At 55.8% G+C, this 21614-nt stretch overlaps 7 protein-coding genes across 7 annotated transcripts; 4 read left to right on the top strand and 3 right to left on the bottom strand.

The window, feature by feature from the left end:
- Window positions 1-1307: 1307 nt before the first annotated feature.
- On the top strand, window positions 1308-3253 carry J7T54_008521 (Sulfate adenylyltransferase-like protein; the record flags this gene model as incomplete). Its single annotated transcript, XM_051507330.1, has 2 exons — window positions 1308-1476; window positions 1698-3253. The coding sequence occupies 2 exons, from the start codon at window positions 1308-1310 to the stop codon at window positions 3251-3253; spliced, it is 1725 nt and encodes a 574-aa protein (XP_051361459.1).
- An 842-nt stretch (window positions 3254-4095) lies between these two features.
- On the top strand, window positions 4096-6753 carry J7T54_008520 (uncharacterized protein; the record flags this gene model as incomplete). Its single annotated transcript, XM_051507329.1, has 1 exon — window positions 4096-6753. One exon carries the CDS (start codon window positions 4096-4098, stop codon window positions 6751-6753), a length of 2658 nt encoding a protein of 885 aa, XP_051361458.1.
- A 201-nt stretch (window positions 6754-6954) lies between these two features.
- On the bottom strand, window positions 6955-8421 carry J7T54_008519 (uncharacterized protein; the record flags this gene model as incomplete). Its single annotated transcript, XM_051507328.1, has 1 exon — window positions 6955-8421. The coding sequence occupies one exon, from the start codon at window positions 8419-8421 to the stop codon at window positions 6955-6957; it is 1467 nt and encodes a 488-aa protein (XP_051361457.1).
- A 972-nt stretch (window positions 8422-9393) lies between these two features.
- J7T54_008518 (translation initiation factor SU) lies at window positions 9394-9992 on the top strand (the record flags this gene model as incomplete). The annotated part of the gene is made up of 3 exons (XM_051507327.1): window positions 9394-9421; window positions 9588-9662; window positions 9751-9992. The coding sequence occupies 3 exons, from the start codon at window positions 9394-9396 to the stop codon at window positions 9990-9992; spliced, it is 345 nt and encodes a 114-aa protein (XP_051361456.1).
- A 185-nt stretch (window positions 9993-10177) lies between these two features.
- J7T54_008517 (N-glycosylation protein-like protein) lies at window positions 10178-11627 on the bottom strand (the record flags this gene model as incomplete). The annotated part of the gene is made up of 4 exons (XM_051507326.1): window positions 10178-10330; window positions 10659-10868; window positions 10929-11076; window positions 11140-11627. The coding sequence occupies 4 exons, from the start codon at window positions 11625-11627 to the stop codon at window positions 10178-10180; spliced, it is 999 nt and encodes a 332-aa protein (XP_051361455.1).
- Window positions 11628-12839: 1212 nt separating this feature from the next.
- On the bottom strand, window positions 12840-15918 carry J7T54_008516 (kinase-like protein; the record flags this gene model as incomplete). Its single annotated transcript, XM_051507325.1, has 2 exons — window positions 12840-15335; window positions 15403-15918. The coding sequence occupies 2 exons, from the start codon at window positions 15916-15918 to the stop codon at window positions 12840-12842; spliced, it is 3012 nt and encodes a 1003-aa protein (XP_051361454.1).
- Window positions 15919-17821: 1903 nt separating this feature from the next.
- Window positions 17822-20515, top strand: J7T54_008515 (uncharacterized protein; the record flags this gene model as incomplete). Its single annotated transcript, XM_051507324.1, has 8 exons — window positions 17822-17836; window positions 17905-17936; window positions 18014-18252; window positions 18549-18631; window positions 18753-19049; window positions 19123-19317; window positions 19385-19503; window positions 19840-20515. The coding sequence occupies 8 exons, from the start codon at window positions 17822-17824 to the stop codon at window positions 20513-20515; spliced, it is 1656 nt and encodes a 551-aa protein (XP_051361453.1).
- Window positions 20516-21614: the final 1099 nt, after the last annotated feature.

Raw genomic sequence — 21614 nt, 5'->3', positions numbered from 1 at the left:
GAATTGGCGTGGACCCAATGCCTCAAACATGTTGTAAGAAAATGGGCCCATACCTATGTCATCGCGCCCCGCGAAATGGAGAAAAAAATGGCATCTTCAGCCGGACCATCGGCCCATGACGTTTTCATCGCAGTCAAGGTGCGTCTGACGCCCACCCGATGGCCCGACGTCCGGCGCGCGGCAAAATGGCACGGGAAGCAGCAATAGACGCGGAACCCATGATGGGCAGTTGTTGTTGGCACCAATGTTAGTGAATTGCCGTTATCAGCGCCTCAGCTGCGGATGGACAGGGCTGATCGCAAGGGCTGGTCGATGATCAGCGACAGGTGCAACGACTTTTCCCTGTCTTGGCAGCTTCCGTGTTTCATCTTCATTCGCGCTGATTTCTCTCTCTCGAAGCCTTGAAGGCGTTGGAGACGGGGTTTGTCGTGCGGATCCCCACGGCTCGTCGAGTCAGTGACCTCGTCTTGAGGATTGCAGGCGCGATGTCGAGACCGGAGAAGCTTGTTGAAGATTTGAGGAAGAAATACGGTTATCAGGGTGCCGGGCCATGTGAGACACACACTGTTAGTGGCCAATGTCAGCCATTCGACCCCTCCGCGGGGCAGCCTGTCAGTGGCCGTTAGCGGCTCGCAGGGGTGGCCTAGCGAATGCACGAACATGACGGATACGGATTCCACTGCCGTCCTTCCTTGGGTTTGAAGATGCAGTGAGGACTGGAAGCATTTAAAAATGATGGCTTATCGCTGGGCACTCAATATTGATGTTTGCAGCTTGTGCATTGAACCATTGGTTCCGTTGAGCACGCCATCGTGGCTGCGCAAGCCAGGCTTAATTATTACCAACGTCTTGGTAATTCGAACGGAAGTGGCAGGGCACCGCAATCACACATTGAGAGTCGCAAGCATCAGTAGGATAGTCAGGGGCAACAGATCAACAGACAAGGATATCATTCAAGGGGCCAGCGAGAAAGATATTTAAAAGCACATCATTCCATCCAGCCAGAACAAGCCTCTTTTCTTGCCATTGCCCTCGCCGGTTGCGTGCTAACGTTAACTAGCTAGCTCCAGTCGTCACCTCCTTGACTGACTCTTGCTTGCGTGCCCATTGCCCGGCCCTCGTTTCGTCGATTGCGTGATCATCCGCACTACTGTCCAATCAGGCGCGGCGCAGCCACAAGAGCTTCATCAGACTCTTCATTGCCCTACAGCTGTCCGATCAGGTTGTCGAGGTACTTGGGTCATTCTGCTGCTGCTTGCTCCGACTTCCTCCTTCTTCCCTCCTCATCATCCTCACATTCATTCACAATGGCCAACACTCCCCACGGTGGTGTCCTCAAGGACCTCTTCGCTCGCGATGCCCCTCGCTCTGCAGAACTCGCCAAGGAGGCCGAGTCGCTGCCCGCCATCACATTGACCGAGCGTCACCTCTGTGATCTCGAGCTCATTCTCAATGGTGGTTTCTCTCCTCTTGAAGGTACGTGTCCCATTCATTGCGCAAGCTCCCCTCTGAACATGGCATCCTGGGCTGGCGGTGGGCGGGAAGACGACAGGCGTTGAGGGGTCAGTGGTCCACAGTGGCACCCCCCCGGGCGATCGCCCGGCGCTGAGAGTCAATCAACCCAACCACGGCCATGAATTAGGAAACGGGCGCAGGAACAGCAAGAAAAAGACGGTGAGCTGACAGGCGATGCACAGGTTTCATGACCCAGAAGGACTACAATGGCGTCGTGGAGGACAACCGTCTGGCCGATGGTGCCCTCTTCTCCATGCCAATCACCCTCGATGTCAGCCAAAAGGAAATTGACACCCTGGGTCTCAAGGAGGGCGTCCGCGTCGTCCTGCGTGACCTCCGTGATGACCGCGACTTGGCCATCCTGACCATCGAGGACATCTATCAGCCCGATAAGGTCAACGAGGCCGTCAAGGTCTTTGGCAGTGATGATGACACTCACCCCGGTATCAAGTACCTCTTCAGCACCGCCAAGCAGTTCTACGTCGGTGGTAAGCTCGAGGCCATCCAGCGCCTGGAGCACTACGACTTCCTGGAGCTGCGCTTCACACCCTCCGAGCTGCGCTCCCACTTCAACAAGCTCGGTTGGCAGAAGGTGGTCGCCTTCCAGACGCGCAACCCCATGCACCGTGCCCACCGTGAGCTGACCGTCCGCGCTGCCCGCTCGCAGCAGGCTAACGTCCTCATCCACCCCGTCGTCGGTCTCACAAAGCCCGGTGACATTGACCACTTCACCCGCGTCCGCGTCTACAAGGCTATCCTGAACCGCTACCCCAACGGCATGGGCGCCCTCGCCCTGCTGCCGCTGGCCATGCGCATGGGCGGTCCCCGCGAGGCCTTGTGGCACGCCATCATCCGCAAGAACCACGGCGCCACCCACTTCATCGTTGGCCGTGACCACGCTGGCCCCGGCAAGAACAAGAACGGCAAGGACCACTACGGTGCCTACGACGCCCAGATCCTCGTGCAGAAGTACCAGGAGGAGCTCGGCATCAAGATGGTCGAGTTCCAGGAGATGATCTACATCCCCGACAACGACGAGTACATGCCCGCCAACGAGATCCCCGAGGGCACAAAGACCCTCAACATATCGGGCACCGAGCTGCGCAACCGCCTCAAGACTGGCAAGGACATCCCCGCCTGGTTCTCCTACCCTGAGGTCGTCAAGGTCCTGCGCGAGCAGAACCCCCTGCCCCGCGAGAAGGGCTTCACCGTCTTCCTGACCGGCTACCAGAACTCGGGCAAGGACGCCATTGCCCGCGCCCTGCAGGTCACATTCAACCAGGACGGTGGTCGTCCCGTGTCCATGCTCCTCGGTGAGACGGTCCGCCACGAGCTGTCCCAGGAGCTGGGCTTCACCCGCAAGGACCGCGACCTGAACGTCTCGCGCATCGCCTTTGTCGCCTCCGAGCTCACAAAAGCCGGCGCCGCCGTCATCGCCGCGCCCATTGCACCCTTCGAGGACGCCCGCCAGCAGGCCCGCGAGGCCGTCGAGAAGAGCGGCCCCTTCTTCCTCATCCACGTCGCGACACCCCTCGAGTACTGCGAGAAGATGGACCGCAGGGGCGTCTACGCCAAGGCCCGCCGCGGCGAGATCAAGGGCTTCACTGGCGTGGATGACCCTTACGAGAACCCCGTCAAGCCCGACCTGGTTGTCGACTTTGAGAAGCAGAACGTGAGGTCCATTGTGCACGAGATCATTCTCCTGCTCGAGAGCCGTGGTCTGTTGGATCGTCTGTAGAGAAAAACCTAAACAGAAGAAGATAAATGTATAGACAGAGGGACTTGACAATCACGACATGTGATGATTTATGAGTGACTGTGAGTTGCGATGTACGTGATGAAGGAGATGAGACAGCAGTGATGAGACTGAGAGGCTCATGCAGCCCGCCCACCGTATCGGACACCGCATGTGCAGAGCTTCAACAGATAATGGCCTCTCCGCAGACATGCATGCATGCGTTGTCCCTGAATAGTGTGATGGGTATGGACTCGTGAATATGAATCTTGCCGTGTAGTCGACCATTGCGTGCACAACGTGAATGGTGAGGTTCACAATGCAGCACGTTGGACGCCAGAGCTGTCAAGCTCTGGAAGCCTAGCCCAGTCGGTCCCTTGGGCGCCTAGGGATACCCCGCCGGGAGCTCCCTGGCCAATCAGACGCCTCCATCGGCTGGTCCAACCCCCAAGAATAGCCTCCACAGCCTCTGAGCGGTCACAGTCACCGTCATACAGCCGCCTCCAGCCCGCCCAAGGAAAGGGCTGCCCTGGGGACTGGAACGCCCCGTCCCTTCTAAAACCAACAAGGCTTGACGTTAATCGCCAGTGATTAGCTACGGAAAGAGCCAAACCGAAAAAGAGCCATCTTCACGTCACATCACAACCAGCAGTTCTGGAGCTCATCCTTTCACCCTTCCTCCCTCTCTGCCTCTTTCCTTTACGTGTTTGTCCAAGACTACTTTGTTCTCTTGCATTGCTACCTCAACCGACACACAACCCTCGAGCCACCGCCATTCTCGCATTCCTGTCCTGCGAGCTCCCCCTCACATCACATCATATCGCCCGGCCCAATGACTGCCCAATATGCCCTCCCGCGAACATGACGACGACACTGTCGATCAGCAGGACATTCAACCCGAAGAAGCGGCTACTACCACGACAGCCTCCCATCGTACATCGAAAGACAAGGGTGACAAGGAAAAGGAAAAGCACCGCCGCTCTCGCGCAGACCGCAAACCCTCAGACCGGGACCGTGACAAGGACCGCGACCGCGAGCACAAGCGCAAGTCGCGCCGGGAGAAGAACGCAGGCGAAGGGAGCGAGGTGTCTGGCTCGGTGCGGAAGCATCGCAGTCGAAGGGACAAGGACGATGACGGTGCTAGTCGAGTCAAGAGGGCGAGCCGCACGGCATCGGCCAGCGACCTTTTTGCCGGCAAATCCTCCGTCTCCCTAGACTTGCCCCGCATAGCAATGCCATATCCCACATTCAGCAAGGCGCACAGCAAGGAGGCGGTGCATAGCAAAGAGGACGTGTCGACAGCTGGGCGTTCGAACCCATATACCCCCGATACGACCGATGTCGGTGGCGAATCACGACGGGACGGGGCTGAAGATGAGCAGCTGGAGGAGGAAGACGAAAGACGGTCTAGAAGCGCAGAGTATGAACGCAGGACCTCAACATCAAGAAGATCAACACGCCCGCCTACACCGCCAGATACCGATGTGTCAGCCGACAAACGCCGCGAGGATGATGCTGGCGACGGGAACGTCTCGAGACCAAAGAGCAGAACTTCCGGCATTTCCAGATCGGCCTCCTTGCGAGACGAGAGGTCGAGATTGAGCGGCAAGTCGAGGTCCTCAAGCCAGGCTACTTTTGTCAAGGCACCAACCAACAAGTCCTACGAGAAGCTGCGCACAGAATCAAGGCTCTCCAGCAGTTCCCAGCGATCTGCTAAAAGATCGTCGTCGGTGCGCTACCACGAAGGACGCGAGGGGCCTGACTCGTCGCCCTCGACACCCCAGGACGAGTCACCCCGTACACCAACACAGCACGCTCAGTTCTCGCCACACGTGTATGGAGGCGCGCGACCAGAGCCCGCCCCTACACCTGATCTTGAGGGGTCGGACATCGATATCCCCTCCAAGACAGCAACGCCAGCGTCAGGTGCACCTCCTCCACCACCACCACCACCCCCTCCGCCTCCAGCTATCGATATTCAGGACCTACCACGTGTGGACTATCTACTGCAAAATGGCGGCCTGCCGTTTGCTGTGCACAAGAGATTCTTCGAGGTGATCCCACGTCAGCAGGGGCAAGGCATTGAAAGGCCCAAGGCAGACGACCTCTTCAAACCGTTTGTCACGCTTCTTGACCAATACAGCAACGTCCTTGACAGACATGGCTCAATAGCCGTGGCAACTGGCCATCGGTCCATTGCTCGTCGCCTGCTTGACCGACTTGAGAATGTCTTCTCAAGAGACCTCCCCCCTCACGGCTGCTCCTGCGTCATCTGCGAGCACAGAGCGCATGAGATCCATTGCGGCTTGACCTGGGGTGACGTGCTGGAGTGGGCGAGCGGACGCATTGAGCTACCACAGTGGCCTCCCTTCAACCTGGCAGAGATCGGTCTGAAAGCGGCGGAGATTTCGGCGGAAGAGACGCCCAACCGCCCACGGTCACCCGTCAAGATGGATCCCGACATTGACGAGCAGTTCAGAGAACACTATCTACGCCAGTCCATGAAGGTCCGCTCAGCTGTTGACAAGTGGCTGAACAAGACAGCCGATACGCCTGTGCCTCCGCCGCAGGATGTCGACGACGAGACACTTCAGTTCGCCATCCTCACAAGCCTCGACCTGGAAGACCGACCCTACTTCAATGCCCTAATGGCCGGTACCCGTGATGTTCGACCAGCGACCCGCGCACCAACGCCCGCCAAACACCTCAATCGTAACGACTTTATTGTCAAGACTGGTCTCTCTCTCCAGCGCCTCTACCGTTTGCAGCAGACACCCCGTGACGCAGAAAGTGCTATGTACCTCATCAAGAACCAGCATACCCACGACCTCCTCGTCACCCTTTCCAATATCAACAACTCCGAATGGGAGATTCTCACTTCTGGCCGTTTCGACGGCTTCCTCTGGTCTGGCGCCGATGCCGCCGACGGAACATACACGCCTGGCTTCCCGGATTCGCGGGGCCCAACGCCTCTCTCCCGCGCGCCCTCTGCCGCCAGCATCCGCTCGAACACCATGTCGCCATATTCGCGCGGTCCCACACCAGCCTCCTTTGTCTCGCTGACTTCCACCAATACCGCGTCTGGCCGCCAACCCGTTTCCAACGACGAAGAAATGGAAATGGCCGTTATCGCCGAGATTGAGCGCGAGATCTATTCGGGCATGGAGCAACTCGAGGACGCCTTCGAGAAACTTCACCTTCAGGCCGAGACTGTCCGCAACGCCCTTCGCCAACGCGGCGCAGGCCTCATGCAAAACTTGCAGAACAGACGAAGAATCGATGTCCTGCCGCAACAGGGCCAGACACCCGCGCCCGGTGAACGAATGCCAACGCACTGGGACTTTGACGGCGGCGAGAGCGAGAGTGAGTGGGGATTCGGGGATGATCTCGAAATCAAGCCCGACGATTCGGCAAGCAACATTAGTAGTTCACGACACAGGAGGCCCAAGAGGCGAACAGAGAGGAGGACGCCGGCGCCGATCGAGGAGGATGACGAAGAATAACCCATTGTCGTACAGGAAGCAAATTTCCGATGAAACGCACATTTCAGCGCCTGCCCATGGATCGGAGTTTGGGGGATGCCTGTCTCTTGAGGGATACCATTTGATTTGTACAGCACCATGTCACAGACATGTATGAGATGAATGCAATGACACACGTACGAACCAACCACAATGTGCCATTTCTATTGATTATGTTTATCATCAATGACCTCGCGGGCCACCCTTCAGCAGCTGCTCGACATTACTCGCAAAGCCGTCTGCACCACCAAACTCGGCGATGATCTGTAGTATGTCCACCTCTTCCGCTGTTCTCCGCCTGCCAACGAGGCCGATATTTCGTGTGCTCGGTATCCTCAACGTCTCGGTCTCCACCTCCCACCCACAGCGCTCCATGATGTGCCTTGTCCATTCCACTAGACTCGCGTACGTCGAGCTGCCCTTAGACTTGTCCTTTGGGGGCGGGTGACGCTGTCTGGCGCCGGACAGTGCATGTGAGCAGCAAGGGATGACCAGAAAGGGGCTGGATGACAAGGTAGCGAGGAGCGGCGTCCAAGGGGTGAGCTCATCGGCGTGGTTGGAGATGATAAAGGTGCCGGTCGGGAAGACTCCGTCGTGGGTCGTCGCTGGATCCATAGGGGACGACGTGGTGGATTGGATGATAGAGGGCAAGAGGAGGCGCTGAGCGAGAGATGAGCCCGTTGGCGACGCGGAGCACGGGGAAGCATACTTCTGCCATGATCCGCGTGACCGAGCGTCAAACCCCCAGCCAGAGTATCCTTCTTGATTCAGGATGTGCACCAACAGTCCGTTGCCGCAGCCAATGTCGACGAACCCGGGGAAGGGGTGCTCCCGGTACATGGTCATCCACATCTCGATCAAGAAGGCCGCTATGCCGAGATCTTCAAAGACATGTTTAACCGGATCGGTCTTCTCGTCCCATTCGCCAATAAGGGATCTGGCATACTTCCCCTTGAGCTCCGCGTATCGATCCTGGAACTTGATCTGCGGGACAATCATGTCGTGCTGGACGCGCTTGACGTAACCCTTGGCCACGCCCTCGCCATGTTTGTGCAAGACTTCCAGCAGATGGTAGGCAATTCTTTGCAGGTTCTTGTCCGCGGCGACGGGAATGTCCGCAAATGGGAGGAAGTGAATGGAGATGAATCCTGCACCTGTGGACGCATCCCATTCATGGTAGTGCGCTACGCCCCTGACCTTGGGGTGGTAAAAGGGGTAGTCCTCGACAGAGTCAACATGCGGGATGTAAATGACCAAACTTCTGATGAGGTCCTCCTCGCCTTGCGAGGAGTGTTGGTGGAACGTGCAGGTCTGGTTCACGGGGGCGTCCCGGAGCGTATTTCTGGGCACGAGGGTGCGTATCAATATCCTCGTCCTGGGGATGTTCTTGACCTCCCTGACCCTAGGTCTGCTCTCGTCTTCGACTTCCCCAATGCGCGCGGGCGATGAGGCGTCATCGTACACAATGTCGGCGCGGAACAGCCACGACGAGTTGATGTTGGGGTTCTTGATGAGGTTCATCATCTTGTCAAAGAAGATGTCTGGCGAGAATGCGCATTCGTGACGGCATATTTGTGTCCACACTTCGCCGCACATGTCTTCAAAGGCTGGCGGTGCATCTGGGGCCACATAGTCAGGCGTAAAGACCATTGTGCCTGCTGCATCTGTCGATGATTCCAAAATCTCTTTCCGGAGACTAGCAAATATGGCCAATGAGTGCCAAAGGCTTTTGACAGCCTGTAGATATTTGCGCTCTTAGACGTGACAATTTTCAGATTTGTACTCGTTGCGCAGCGCAGTTCGTGGCGAAGCTTTTTGCAAGGCTAGCTGTACAATAGCCAATCATGGGATCGGCGTCTATCAAAATACGGGCATGGCTAGAATGGTGTTGCACAGCAGGACACCATCCTCCGCATGCGCGCGTGAGAAGACGAAGCGGGCGGGTATGTGTCACAAGGCGCGTGCACTGGAGGGGCAGCAATCGATACCAGAACGCGATAGGGCATAGATGACTAGAGCTACTGCTTTATGAAAAGTCGCACAAGAAAGAAAAGGGTATTTCAGCACGGCAATATTGCATGCGCTTGCTTCGTCAATATCACAGACGCACGACGAGGCGTTGTTCGTGATGTGTAAAGGGTACTTCGTGCTGCCTGAATTTTGAGGCATTTCGGGGCAGCGGGCTGTGTGTGCTGTGGAAGTGACGCCAGATGCTGTGCAGCAGCGCAGCTGCCGACCGTGCAGCCTTGAGGCAAACCACAGGCCGCGAAAGTGAGGTAGGTGGGTGGGATTTGTTGCCCCTCCTTTCCTCTTTTAACTCTGCCCCAGTCCCCTTTCGATTCCTTTCTCTTCCTCAGCACCCGATCTTCGCTTCTGCATCAGCACCATCACGACCACAGAACTCTCTACAGCAAAGTCAGTATAATAACTAGGTCGCATCAACGTGCTGCATCATTCTAACGTCTTCTCCAGAGGCTTTTGCACACGCATATTCAATCACCTTCGACACATACTTCAGTACACCAAGCGTCACAGCCAGCGAGACAGAAAAGTCGGTCGCTACTCCTCCCACCTCTCCGAAACAAGACCCTTTTCCCAAAGTCACCCGAGAACTCCGAGTTTATGTCCATCGAAAACCTCAAGTCCTTTGGTAGGTCCAACTCCTTTGTCTGGCACTGCATGCGCGTCTTTGCACCGGGGCGCAAGCGCACAAAATCCCCACTGAATGGTCTGAGCGCTCTCAGTGCCTGCCATCCAGCGCCACCGCCGCCCCCGCGCGCTCCTTTGACAGCACTGACGCTAACATATCTCGACAGACCCCTTCGCCGAAGCCGACGAAGACACCGGAGAGACCAAGCAGGCGCAGAATTACATCCATATCCGTATTCAACGTAAGTACCACACCCCAGTCAGGCCCAGGCGTCACGTCGTCAAGCTCGGAGACGCCGAGGTTGCGCAACATCAACTGACATGTCACAGAGCGCAATGGACGCAAGACCCTGACCACAGTCCAGGGTCTCCCCAAGAAGTTCGACCAGAAGAAGATCCTCAAGGTCATCAAGAAGAAGTTCGCCTGCAATGGCACCATTGTCGCGGACACTGAGATGGGCGAGGTAATCCAGCTTCAGGGGGACCAACGCAAGGACGTTCAGGAGTTCCTCACGGACAAGAAGGAGGGTCTAGCTTTGGATGGCAAGACCATCAAGATCCACGGTTTCTAAGCCAGTCCTGTTCCGTCGTCTCGCCAGTGGCATCCCGGCCACGCTTTGTTGGCGATGAGGGCGTCGGGACAGCGGCTTCTCGGGCTGTGTGTGCAAGTACTTCCTCTGAAGACTTGAGCTGTGCAGGCTACGGGCCTCCATCCCGGACAACCTCTCCAGGGCGACGGGAATGTCTGATCGATCACCTATCTTTGACAGGCGCTAGGTTGGAAGAGCGACGGGCGGCGCACGACGACGTATTGAACCGTGTCGGTTGCTGGCAGGGCGACGACCCTGGAGGGAGAATCAGGATCGATCTGCGACTGTTCTCTCCCTGACAGATCCGGGCGGGAGCTGGACTATGGGCAAGGGGGACACCACCATGGGCTGCCAGTCATTCGTTGCATCTCTGGGCAATCCCAAACAGTAGTCTATGCAGTACGCAATAGTATGCCAGAAATCAGTACTATCAGCGCGTTGTTTTTTTATCCCTGCATCATGTGTATTCTGCATTGCAAGAAAGGTGTCTTGGAAGACGTCCAGCATCTTCCATATGAAACCCATTTGATCCAAGGTGTCGTGTTCTATAGTGACGCCCCAACGCCTTCGCTCTAGCATACTCTGAATGAGGAAAATGAGCTGCAATCATCATAACTCCCGTTGTTTCTTCTCGATGGTATCTCTTACATGCTCGGTAATTCGCATCGTCTCGTTCCAGAAATGCTTCGTCTTCGTGACTACGGGCATGACAGGGTACTCGGGCTGGTACTTGTACATGTGTACCAGCAGTGTGAGCATGGTGATGTAGCTCGCAATCGAAAACACATTAAGCGATGTAGACGTTTCTTTCCGGATGTTGATCTTTTGGTGCGTAATGTGGTAGCAAACTGTGAGTGTCTGGGACCCTATGTTAGCCGCCAAGGATCAAGACGAGGGGGAGGGGGGAGGAGATCGTACGGTCGCAATACCTATCCAACCGGGCAAGAGGAGTCGCGTGTCCTGGAATCCGCCGGCCAAAGAGAGCACGGTACTAGTGATGTAGGCGTTCACGGCGTTGATAGCAAGGAGGCGGACAATTGTGGCTTGCGGGGTGTAGTTTATGAGCCTAGAGTGTGTCAGTTCCCGCATACGCGGCAGCCAAGAGAAGAGACGACCACGAGAGGCGCACCAGCGTGACATGAGGCAGTCCGTAAAGAAGAAGCTCAGGTAGCCGCTGGCAAAACACCAGACACAGCCCAGCACACTCTCTGTCCAGGGTGTACTCCTACACCTCGCACCTTCACGGAGGAGCTCATAGCCCTCCTCGCCTACGACGGTTTGCAGCAACCGCAGGAGCAGGTGTAGCGCCGAAGGCGTGCCCCACCGTATGGCAGGCAGTATAGATCCAAGTCGCAGAGCAAAGAGCCAAGCGTGCCATTGTGTCGGGACGTTCAGCATGACGGCGATGCGCGGATGCAGGACGGACGTGGGCTTGGGCGCGGGTTCGAATGCGGCGCCTCCATCGTGGGCGGCGGGTCGAGGGGACGTGGACGACGACGTCGCCGCCGCCGACTTGACAGGTGTGAGGGCGTAGGCCGGTGGTGCCGCTTTCTCTGGTGACAATGGAACGGAGGAGGCGCGTGTGTGTTTTGGGCTACGTGCTGGGGTGGAGGACATGATCTTGTCCCTAGGGCATCAGGGACCCCCTTTTTGGGTAAGTTGTAAAGAGTGCGGTTTGGCAATAGTGCGGTAGTGGGACTCGATACTATTGCGAGTGTGGGTGTGGAGATGGTGATGACGATGATTTTGGTGGGACAGCAGCGGCGCTCGGGGACACGCGCCGACATTCTACCAGGACACGAAGCCCCATCTGTCCACGCTCGCCCCACTCGCTACGAAATTTGAAACACGCAAGCACCAGCCATTACCCGAAACAAGTACGGCGTGGATGATCAAGATACCAAGGAGACAGATCCAACGTCTTCTCTGTCGCCCCCGTCTCCCTGCGCTGCACATTGGCTCGCATGAGGCTATTATCTCCGACCATGTTGCAAGCTTTGTGACCCGACTTCGTGATCCCAATATACTTTTTCTCGCTATGATGACCCTGCTGCGCCATGGCCAGCTCCTGGCGATGGCAATGGCCGCGGAACATGAAAGAAATTCCGCGCACGGAAAGGCCATCCCGTAGCTCTACGACCAGAGAACCCCATTAGAATATAGCAAAGGTCGCTCAGGGGCAGGGCGACGTTGTGTTTGTCTTTGCTGCAAGTTCCTCGCCATCGGCATGCTCGTAGGACAAATGCGTGGGACTCTGACGAGCAAACTCTTTGGGCTGTATTGGGTTCCCTCCCCGTGGTCTGGCGTTTCTTTCATGATCAGGACATGCCTTGACTGCCCGCTGCACAAGGCTGGGATCGGGAGCTTGAGTAGTGGGATTACCACTGCAGGTTCCGGGTCTCACGGCGATATCGGGCCCCCGAGGCCACAAGGTTGCGAGCACCTTTGATAAAGTCCTCGGTTTGTATCACCCAGATACACTCCTGTGCAGTTCAACCCCTGGCCTTGGTATGCAAAGATCTAGGCCAGCGGCAAGAGGCGCTGGCGTTGGAGGAGGAAGTCCTAGGTAACAGCAGGGCTGTCTTGGGAAACGAGCATCCGGACTCACTGCTCAGCATGCATAACCCTGCGCAAACGTACGCTGCTACCGAGACCTTTGGCAAGGCGGCGAACCTACAGCAGATGTCTGAGATAGCAAAGCGCCTTCACGGCGAAGAACACCCTGAAACTATCGAGTGTGCTGGTAGCTTGGGGTTGAGAGGCGGCAATTCGATTCATAGGGCTACTTCTAACTGGCCATCAATCCTTTGTACAGAAGACCGTTGAACGTTATATACTCCCATTGGCCAGCTGTTCCAGCGGATCGATCACTTGTTTCATGAATGCTGAAAATGCTTTGCTCTCGGCGACCGCGTCTGGCACTTGCCGCCTTGGCTCCGGGTCCAGTTTATCGGAGAGTAGTCGGTCCACAACAGCCTGATATGTGAACCCCATCCTGTAGCCAAGCCGTGGAAGATAGCGATCAACTAGCATGGCACGCAACTTATGCGGCGACAGGGTAGAGAACTGGTTCCGGCCTGCGATGGCGACTAGTGGTGTCCACAGGCCAATCTCGAGGAGCATGATCCCGAGACTGTAGTAGTCGTAACCGACGCGGAAGCGCTCCGTGTGCTGGTAGTCAGGATGACGATAGTCCGGAAAGTCAGTATGCTCCGCAGGTCCCTGTGTATGCCATGACTCACCTCCAGGTCGGACCTTGTCCAACCCGACGACGAAGGGCTGGCAGAGGGTGCTGCTCGTGGCGGCAGATATACCGTGGTTTTCCACATCCTTTTCATACTCGAAGAAGACAACATTGTTGGAGTGCAGGTTCTCGTGCAGCCATCCAATGCCATGAAACTCGCCTAGAAACCCGGCTAGTAGGCTTGCCAGCCGGAATTTGTCGCCGAGAAGGGGCTGAGTGGAATGTTGATCTGTCCTCATCTTCTTCGCCGACAGCAGAAGTAGTTGATGAAGAGTCATCAGGGCTCGTTGTCCCTGAGAAGGCGTTGAGTCAGGCGTCCGGATCGACTCGGGAAATTGGTAGACGAATGAGAATCCTGCACTACCGCTGCTATTCCCATTCTCGAAGAATCCGACACAGTCAAGCACACGGAGGTTTGATGGTTTGGGCTTCGCATTGAAGCCCATCGCCTTCTGGGCCATGACGACCGTGCGTTCTGCTGGTGGGATCCTGTCCCAGCTCGGGTCGTAGTGAACAACCTCGACGAAAACCCGCTCGCCGTGCCTGTCGACACCCATCAGATGGCCCAGTGCAGCTTGATCGTCCACCTGGGGGATGTCGTCGCCCTGCAGCTCCAGTCTCCCCAGGTCGCCCTCTTGAGTCAATTCATTCACCATCTGGAGACGAATCTTTTTCATCGTAACCATGGCTGCACTTTGCTGATACGCAGCAGGTCTCCGTGATCTTAAGACTTGCCCCATCCGGTCGAGCTTCTCTACACAACTGGTCGCGTCGAGCATGGAATGGATCCACAGTCTTTCTGCTTTGCGGGATTCCATGCTCGAGAGGAGAAACCAAAGATCCTGGACTAGCCGCTGAATCTCGTCCTCAAGTAGGGTCTCTCCGTTGTCGCCCGGCTCCACCGTGAGCTGATCCATAGTCTCCTCCGCCACACCGAGCTCAAGACGGCTGCTGGTCTCGACGTGTTCACCAGACCCTGGGGGTCTCGACAGTTTTTGGAAGATTTCCAGTAGAATTTGAACGCACTTTTCCCCATGAAGCTCTGCGAACTTCGGTATGGCAAGCTCTGTAGCCTCGGTGAGGAGTCCCAGAACGACGCCAAACGCATGGAGACGCTCTCGCTCGAACCACATTTTCATCAACGATCCGCGATCATCAGTCCGCGCTTCTTCGTCCACTGTAGCTGCTAGAATGTCGTATGCAGCTGAGAAGTGTGCATCCAAGTTGATACGGGAAAGACAACGACAGACCATGGAGGATGTGGGCCGTTCCTGGACAGGCTTGAGGGTCGACAGCGCTAGACGCTGGAGCAGCACGCCTACGGTTGAGTGACCTTGTGCGGCCACCACGTCGATCCATTCCTTCACGACTTGCTTGATATTGCCTCGGCCGTCGTGGAAGAAAGTGTCGGTGATGAATCCGGAGGGGCCAGGGGTCAACCTCTCTTGTCGAAATCGTGTCAGGCCCGAGGTGCCCAAGTAGCTATACACCATGACCTCGAGCACGAGACAGCCAAATGCCCAAACATCGACTGCCCGCCCTACTCCGAGGCCAGCGAAACTTCTCTCGTCCATACACTCCGGTGCCACATAATCCCCCGAAAGAGCCTTGAACGGTGTTTCCGAGCCATCGTCCGCCACTCTAATGCGCCCCATGCCAAAGTCGGCGAGCAGAAACGAGTGCGCATTGACGAGTATGTTGGCAGGCCGTAGGTCGTGGTGGTAGCCTATGCCCTCGAGGTCGACATGGTCGCCCTCGAGAGAGACTTGGACATTATGGACCTGGGCGAGGGCCGACGCAAGGCCGCAGAGAGCGGAGAAGTAGGTGAAGCTCCAGCGAAAGCGGCCGTACGGTGTGGGGCGCTCTAAGAAGGCTTTCAGATCCATCTCCAGTAATGGGAAAAGCATGCAGCAGTTGCCCTCGTAGACGTAGGCGCTGAGGAGCGGGACGATATGCGGGTGGGGCGGGTGGTTGATGAGGCGGAGGCAGCGCTTCTCGTTCTGATACATGGCCATGCGGCGCTCTTCCGAGACAGTCGCGACCCTGCGGAGCGTCTTGCGGACGACAAGCACACCCCCTGTCTGGTCGGGGGACATCATCCATCCATGTCAGCAACGAGCCGCACCAAGCATGGCGGAACTGGCTTACCGCGCTGGGGTAGAAGTCCTGCAGGGCCGGATGTATCTCGAGCTTGTCAATGTCCCCGAAGCCCCCCGATGTCTGCGAGTCAACGCTGCGGATAAAGGGGAGAATCTCGAGCGGAGCAATCTCGACATCGTGGCCTCGTCGGAAGTAGTAGGGCTGAAAGACCCATTGCTCGCGCAAAAAGCTGGGGGCATGGTCGCCTAGCAATTTCCTGGCATTTTCCTCATCGAGAGGCCGGCGGTTGAGGCAGCGCATGCGGCGAAAGGCCACGACGTGGTCTGGCTGTCGGATCGAGATGAGCATAGCAAAGGTCAGCACGCCATCGCGCAAGATATCGTCAGTCAGTCCGATGCGATCTTCTGTGGAGCATGCCAGCTCCCTGACCGCGGCGGCCACGGCAGCCCGTGTGAAGATAGTGGGTAGGCTGGATGGCGGGACAAATGAGCGGCCGCCCAAGGCGGCGACACGATTATTCTCCATCTGGACCCATAGAGCCTGGAGCCCCGGTCGCCGATCCATGACTACTCCACGTCCGGCAGCTCAGGGCGGAAGCGATCTGCTGAGGCGAGGCGTGCGGGCAGTCGACGAGGTTGACGACCGATATCCTGTCGGAGGGATGGGGAGATGGAGGTGACTTGAGGTGAGCATCACAGAGCAAGGGGAGGCGAGAACCTGAGCAAGAGCGGCGGTGCTGACTAGCCGGGCCAGGGCAAGGGTCGCTTAGACTTCGTGCAAGACTACGTACCGATGTAGTTGAGGCTTGCAAGTCTGGCCAGGATTAATGAATTGATTGATTACTCCTAGAAGATCCAGGGTTGGGCGTCCAGGCTCCGGTGTCAGTCCCTGCAGAGACAGAGAGCACCCCACCGTGAGGTGCCAATGCTCAAGCTGAAAGTTGGGCGGAGATCCAAGAGCTGGAGCTAGTGCAATGTGGTTGCTGATGCTTGAGAAACGCTAATAGCGCCACCAACTAGTATACTTTGCTTGCTGCAAGGATCTCATTCCTATAGCGTGGCCGATAGCGGTCGTGACCAGCACTACAAGTATATCTATTCTTCAGACCCTTGTTATATCAAATGACACGGATACCGCTATCGTAACGTGACTAGCGGCTATCCATAGCAGGCGTCGAGCAAGGTTCAGGGCTGTTAGACTTCCGCCATAGAGGCATTCATCAGTTCCCTGTAGATTTATTGGCTACTCCCGCTTCCAGTCTAACGTCTTGGCCAGCGAGAACGTTTGGCACCGACCTCCGTGGCGGAATCTGTGTCAACACCGACATTTTCAAGTCTTATCTTGGTATGCAGACGCGAGAGACTATGCGAATCCTTGGCCACATTCAAGACAACAACATGCAAGACATTGAAACGCCTCTGAGCTCCAGCCGTGGACAACAGCCCCCGCGGCCTTCCGCCTGAATCCCCCCGCTAAAGATGCCGTTGGGCAACCTACGCGATACGCTCGCCTTCAGAGTCCAGTCCAGGATCCTCCCAACCTATGCCTTCACTCGTGCTGGGTCACCAGGCTGATGTCGGCCTGTGGCCGGGTAGCATTCATTAGTACAGACGGAGCTGCATTGGTCATGAAAGAAGCAGATACCTCCGAGAGCCCCGTCGGCGTGCTGACTTCGATGTAATCGCCGCTAATCTGCCGCGGTTCTCTCGTGTCAGCCGTAGCGTCGGACGTCAGCCCATTCAAAAGCCAGGCTCACCTGGATGCTATATGTGCCAGCGGCGAACTTGTCGGCCAGAAGACGGGTGAGTTTGTCCATCTCCACGTAGCGTTGCGCGAGCGAGTTGACTACTGCCATCGCGTCTCCGAGTGAGATGTCGACGAGGACGAGAAGGCTTGGAACGGGAGCCCGATGTCGAGGTTGCTACTCCGTGCATTTGTAGCCTGTCCGCTGTATGCTGGAAAACAGCGCGGGGGCGGTGCATGGTCACGAAGACGATTGGGCCGGTCCGCCTCACATGACGGAGCGCCGCCCCTCGAACCACCCAGCTAGTGCTCGCATGATCCAAAGCTGTATCCGTACTATCGTCTCGATGGAGACCCCCGCGAATAATTACTTTTTCCACCCCCTTACGCTATATACTACAAATCATGGACAGTAAACAATCCGATTCTCCATCGCCGCCTTTTACACCAGTGCGCGCAGGCAAATATCCACTATGCCTATCTCGCGCTGGACTCGACGTCAACGACCTACAACGGGCGCATGAGAATCTCATGCGATGGGCGCCAGATGTTTTTGTATCGGACGAGACGGCATGCCACCTCGACATCTGCCAACACGCCCCAACGAACCCTTGTCTGCCGGAGGGAAAGCCACGCCGGATAACTGACGATGCCTCCGATGCTGTTTCCCAGTTCCCGCCCAACCGAGATCTCGGAAGACTATCTTCGCCAGAGGCGATCACAAATGCCGATTGCCTGCGTGAGGCTCTGCAGGTTCAATGCGCTCGTCGATTGCGGCCGTCGTGACGTGACTAACAAGAGTGCTAGAAACCATCACCGGCTGGAAGCACCCAGATTGTGTAAGTCGTGGTGGGCCAACTGAGCCATCTCATGCGTCTAGTCCGATTGGCATTTCCTGACATCTTGGTCGTCCCAGCTCCATATACAGGCTAAATTCATGGAGCCGTATCAAGGTCACCCTTGATATGTTCCGGATGCTGTGTCTCAGTGTCCGGGCCAACCCCCGCTTCATCGATCTGATTCGAGGCATGCGGTCTAGGATTGGCCCAGGAGATGAGCACTTCATCAACTGCTATTATTCTATTGATGACCACGAAAATGTGCAGGGAGACTCCACGCAGGCACATCGTTCTCCGGTCACAGATCTCGGTTATGGTATGCAATGTACCCTCTCCTTCGTTTCCTCCTTTCCGTTACAGAGCATCTACATCTATCCCCACTCATTCTATCTGGCGCTGATACCTTGTGAATACCAGACGTTTGCTATAACTTACGCCATTATGAGCAGCATGGCCGGGATCTCGCAGACTCATGGTCATGTCGCCAATCAGTCGTCTACCAGAGGTACAAGTTTATTAGCTCTCAGTCGAGATGGATCGTTATTCAGCCAACAGCAAGATGGGTTACTAGCATGCATGATGCTAAGATGGACCGCACTGCTCATCCTCTAGCTTTCCACCTCCGCAGCTTGTCGTCTGCCATCGCCAACAATCGGGAATACCTGGAAAATATCAGCCAGCAACTGCTTTCTCTAGTAAGTCTGTTGATTTCCCTTCATTACGGCCTCGTGGAATGCTCCAGGCAGAAGCTGTATAGCCGCGCATCTCACCCCATCGTGATGGGCTTAGAACAGCTGATGACCAACCCTTGAACAGGACATCCGTACTGCTTTTCACAAGCCAGTCCTCCAGCTGAATGTAGACGTTGCTACCAGCCAAGATGTATACTCGATTCGAAGGAAGTTACACCATTTCAAAACCATTCTGGATGGCACTCAGCGCATCGTTACAGCTCTCTCAAGCCTCGCACAGTCCATACGCAAACAAGCCGGGGTCACCCGTTCTGCAGAGCATGCCTTTCGCCGAGAGCTCAACAGCATTTCCAGGGAGCTTGACGCCTATCAGTCCACTGCTAGCGAACTTTTGGACCATTCTGCTGATATGGGATCTACGGTGAGTTTCCATAGAGATCTGGCCAGGCTGTCCCGCGTGCGCTATTCTATACCCAGTCTCTCTGACCAGCTAGATCAACTCTATCATAAACTTCCGGAACCAGGGCATCTTGGCTAGCAACGGTGCCCAGCTCCATCGCTTAGCAGAGGACAACGCACTCGAGACAAAGGCCATGGCCGAGATGGGACAACGCACGTGCACCGACTCCAGAACCACCCGCATCGCGACTATCATTGCTCTCATCTATCTCCCAGCCAACCTTGTAATAGTATGTCTCCATCAGGCATATTGTGAGCTTTTGGAAGCGCCCAAGACTCAAGGCTAACCAATGGCAGACCTTCTTCAGCACTGTATTCGTCGATATACGCTCCCCTGCAAGTGCAAGCATGGGAACCTCAAGCACAGCTGGGCAGGATGGTCCTCAGCTACTCATATACAAGCAAATATGGATCTTGTTTATCTCCATGATAATGCTCAGCGTTGGTACTGGGAGCTGGTTTTGGATCTGGGACCGTACCAGTCAACTCGCTGGGGCTCGATCCCGTGGTTGAGTTTTGGGCCGTTGCCAATCTCGCTTCAGGGCTTTCTCCACGAAGAAAGTTTTTGACTTTACCTAAATGGAGATAACTCTTGAAAACGATAAAAAAATCTCGTAGAATCATGGCTTGTGCTCTCTATTTCGGCGAATGTGGCTTACTTCTTACCTTGCGCCACCACGTGACACACATGAGGCGGCTGGCTGTCAATGGGTAGCTGAAGAGGCCTAATCGAGCTGGACGCTGCCTTGAAGTCCTCTCCAAGTTCATCCGTCCCTCAATCCCATGGAATCCTCGTTCTCAGTTCATTCAAATACCATGTCACTGTTCGTGTCCTCATACTTGGCATCTTTCTCTGTCGACGTCATCCCCCCGGAGCCCGAGGGCTTAGGTATACCTGAGCCGGAATCCAACAATGATCGATCTCATGAAAATCTGATCCGCTTCCTGCAGCATGCACAAGCACTCGACGTCAAAATTCTTCCCCTGGTCTGGGAGCCTGGGCTCGATCAGCTAGGACTTGACGGTGCCACGGGACGCGTGGATCAAAGTCCCATGAACGCGAAGATGGAGTTTGCATTCAAGCGATTTAACCGCAGTGTCAAGAACGCATCTGACGCCCGGGTTCTACAGCGCCAGTACGAGGCTATGATCAATGAGATCACCATATTGAGCAATCCTTCTATGGAGAAACAAGGCTTCATCAATATGCTCATTGGTGTCACGTTCGAGTTTCTTGCAGCCACCGGCCAGGTTCTGCCAGTCCTTGTCTTCCCCAAGTTCAACCAGGGAGATCTAGGCTCCTTCATGGCGCGGCGTCCAGATCTCGACAGCCAAACACGCCTCGCCATGTGTGGCGTGATCGCAAATGCCATGGCACATTTGCACAGCTGCAGTAAGCTCTATGGCCCCGCTCGGTTCGTAGACTGACTGCGCAACACAGATGTAGTCCATGGAGACATAAAACCGCAAAACATACTGATATGGGAAGAACCGAAAGATGAGATTAGTCTAGCATTAGCCGATTTTGGGTTCTCGAGTTTTGCCAGTTCGGATGACAATCCTGTCCTGGTTTCGCGGTCTATCCCCTGGGAAGCTCCTGAATGGCACCCAAGACATCACTCTTTAGCAGATGCCAAGAAGATGGATATCTACTCCTTCGGACTTGTATGCCTCTGGATATTTTTTAGAGACGAGAGTTTGGCCGACTTGGGATATGATTCGTCCACTGTCGAAGCGGCGCTCTTTAGACAGCAACTCGCCCCCACCCAAGCCGTTAAGCATCTCAAAGATGAGACCGACTCGATGCTTAAATGGGCTCTGCAATTACTAAGGAAGCGCATAGATCTAGATGAAGGTATTCGGGACCAGCTCGAGAGAGTCTTCAATGCGACGCTTCTCCGGGACAGTGGCGCCAGAACTGCCTCTGCGCAGCATATTGTGAATATTCTGAAAGAAGAGCAGCAGACTTTGTATGTGGTACCATCAATCGGCTCCGGCTGTCATTTACGAAACGTTGATTAATCTTAGGGAAGAGACGAGGTGCAGTTTTCTACTCCTATACCGGCCTCTGTTCCGCAGTGGCATGGACGCCTGTCGGTACGTTTAACCAGGGACGCGCACTAGCTCTCACTGATTTATAAGCTTGAGGACATACTCCTCGACCTGGAAGCATGTGATTACAGGATTCACGCGGCTCTAACAGCGAGCGTGGAGGGATCAGCACGCACCGACGACTGCAACCGTTGCAAAAGCAATGCTGCGTTCCAGTTGGCTTTCTGCTACCGCATAGGATTTGGTGTTCGTCCAGATGAGTTCAAAAGCTCTGAGTGGCTACGACTGAGCGGTAAGCTACCTCAGGATCTGTCCAAAATGCTTGAGAAGATCAAGAAGTCCCATGCAAACCCACGGCTTGTTGCAAGTCTCATCAGACACGGCTATCGCCACAACTTACCTCAACGATACAGTGACCAGGGCCTGCTTTCCATTGCGATTGAAGAGTACCGCGAAATGGTCAAAATGCGAGGCC

Source organism: Emericellopsis cladophorae, assembly GCF_022114955.1.
Source record: "Emericellopsis cladophorae strain MUM 19.33 chromosome Unknown NODE_30_length_267324_cov_122_989508, whole genome shotgun sequence".
Taxonomy (NCBI): Eukaryota; Fungi; Ascomycota; class Sordariomycetes; order Hypocreales; family Bionectriaceae; genus Emericellopsis; species Emericellopsis cladophorae.
The sequence above is the reverse complement of the archived record's forward strand: the minus strand, read 5'-3'. Positions and strand labels throughout refer to the sequence as shown.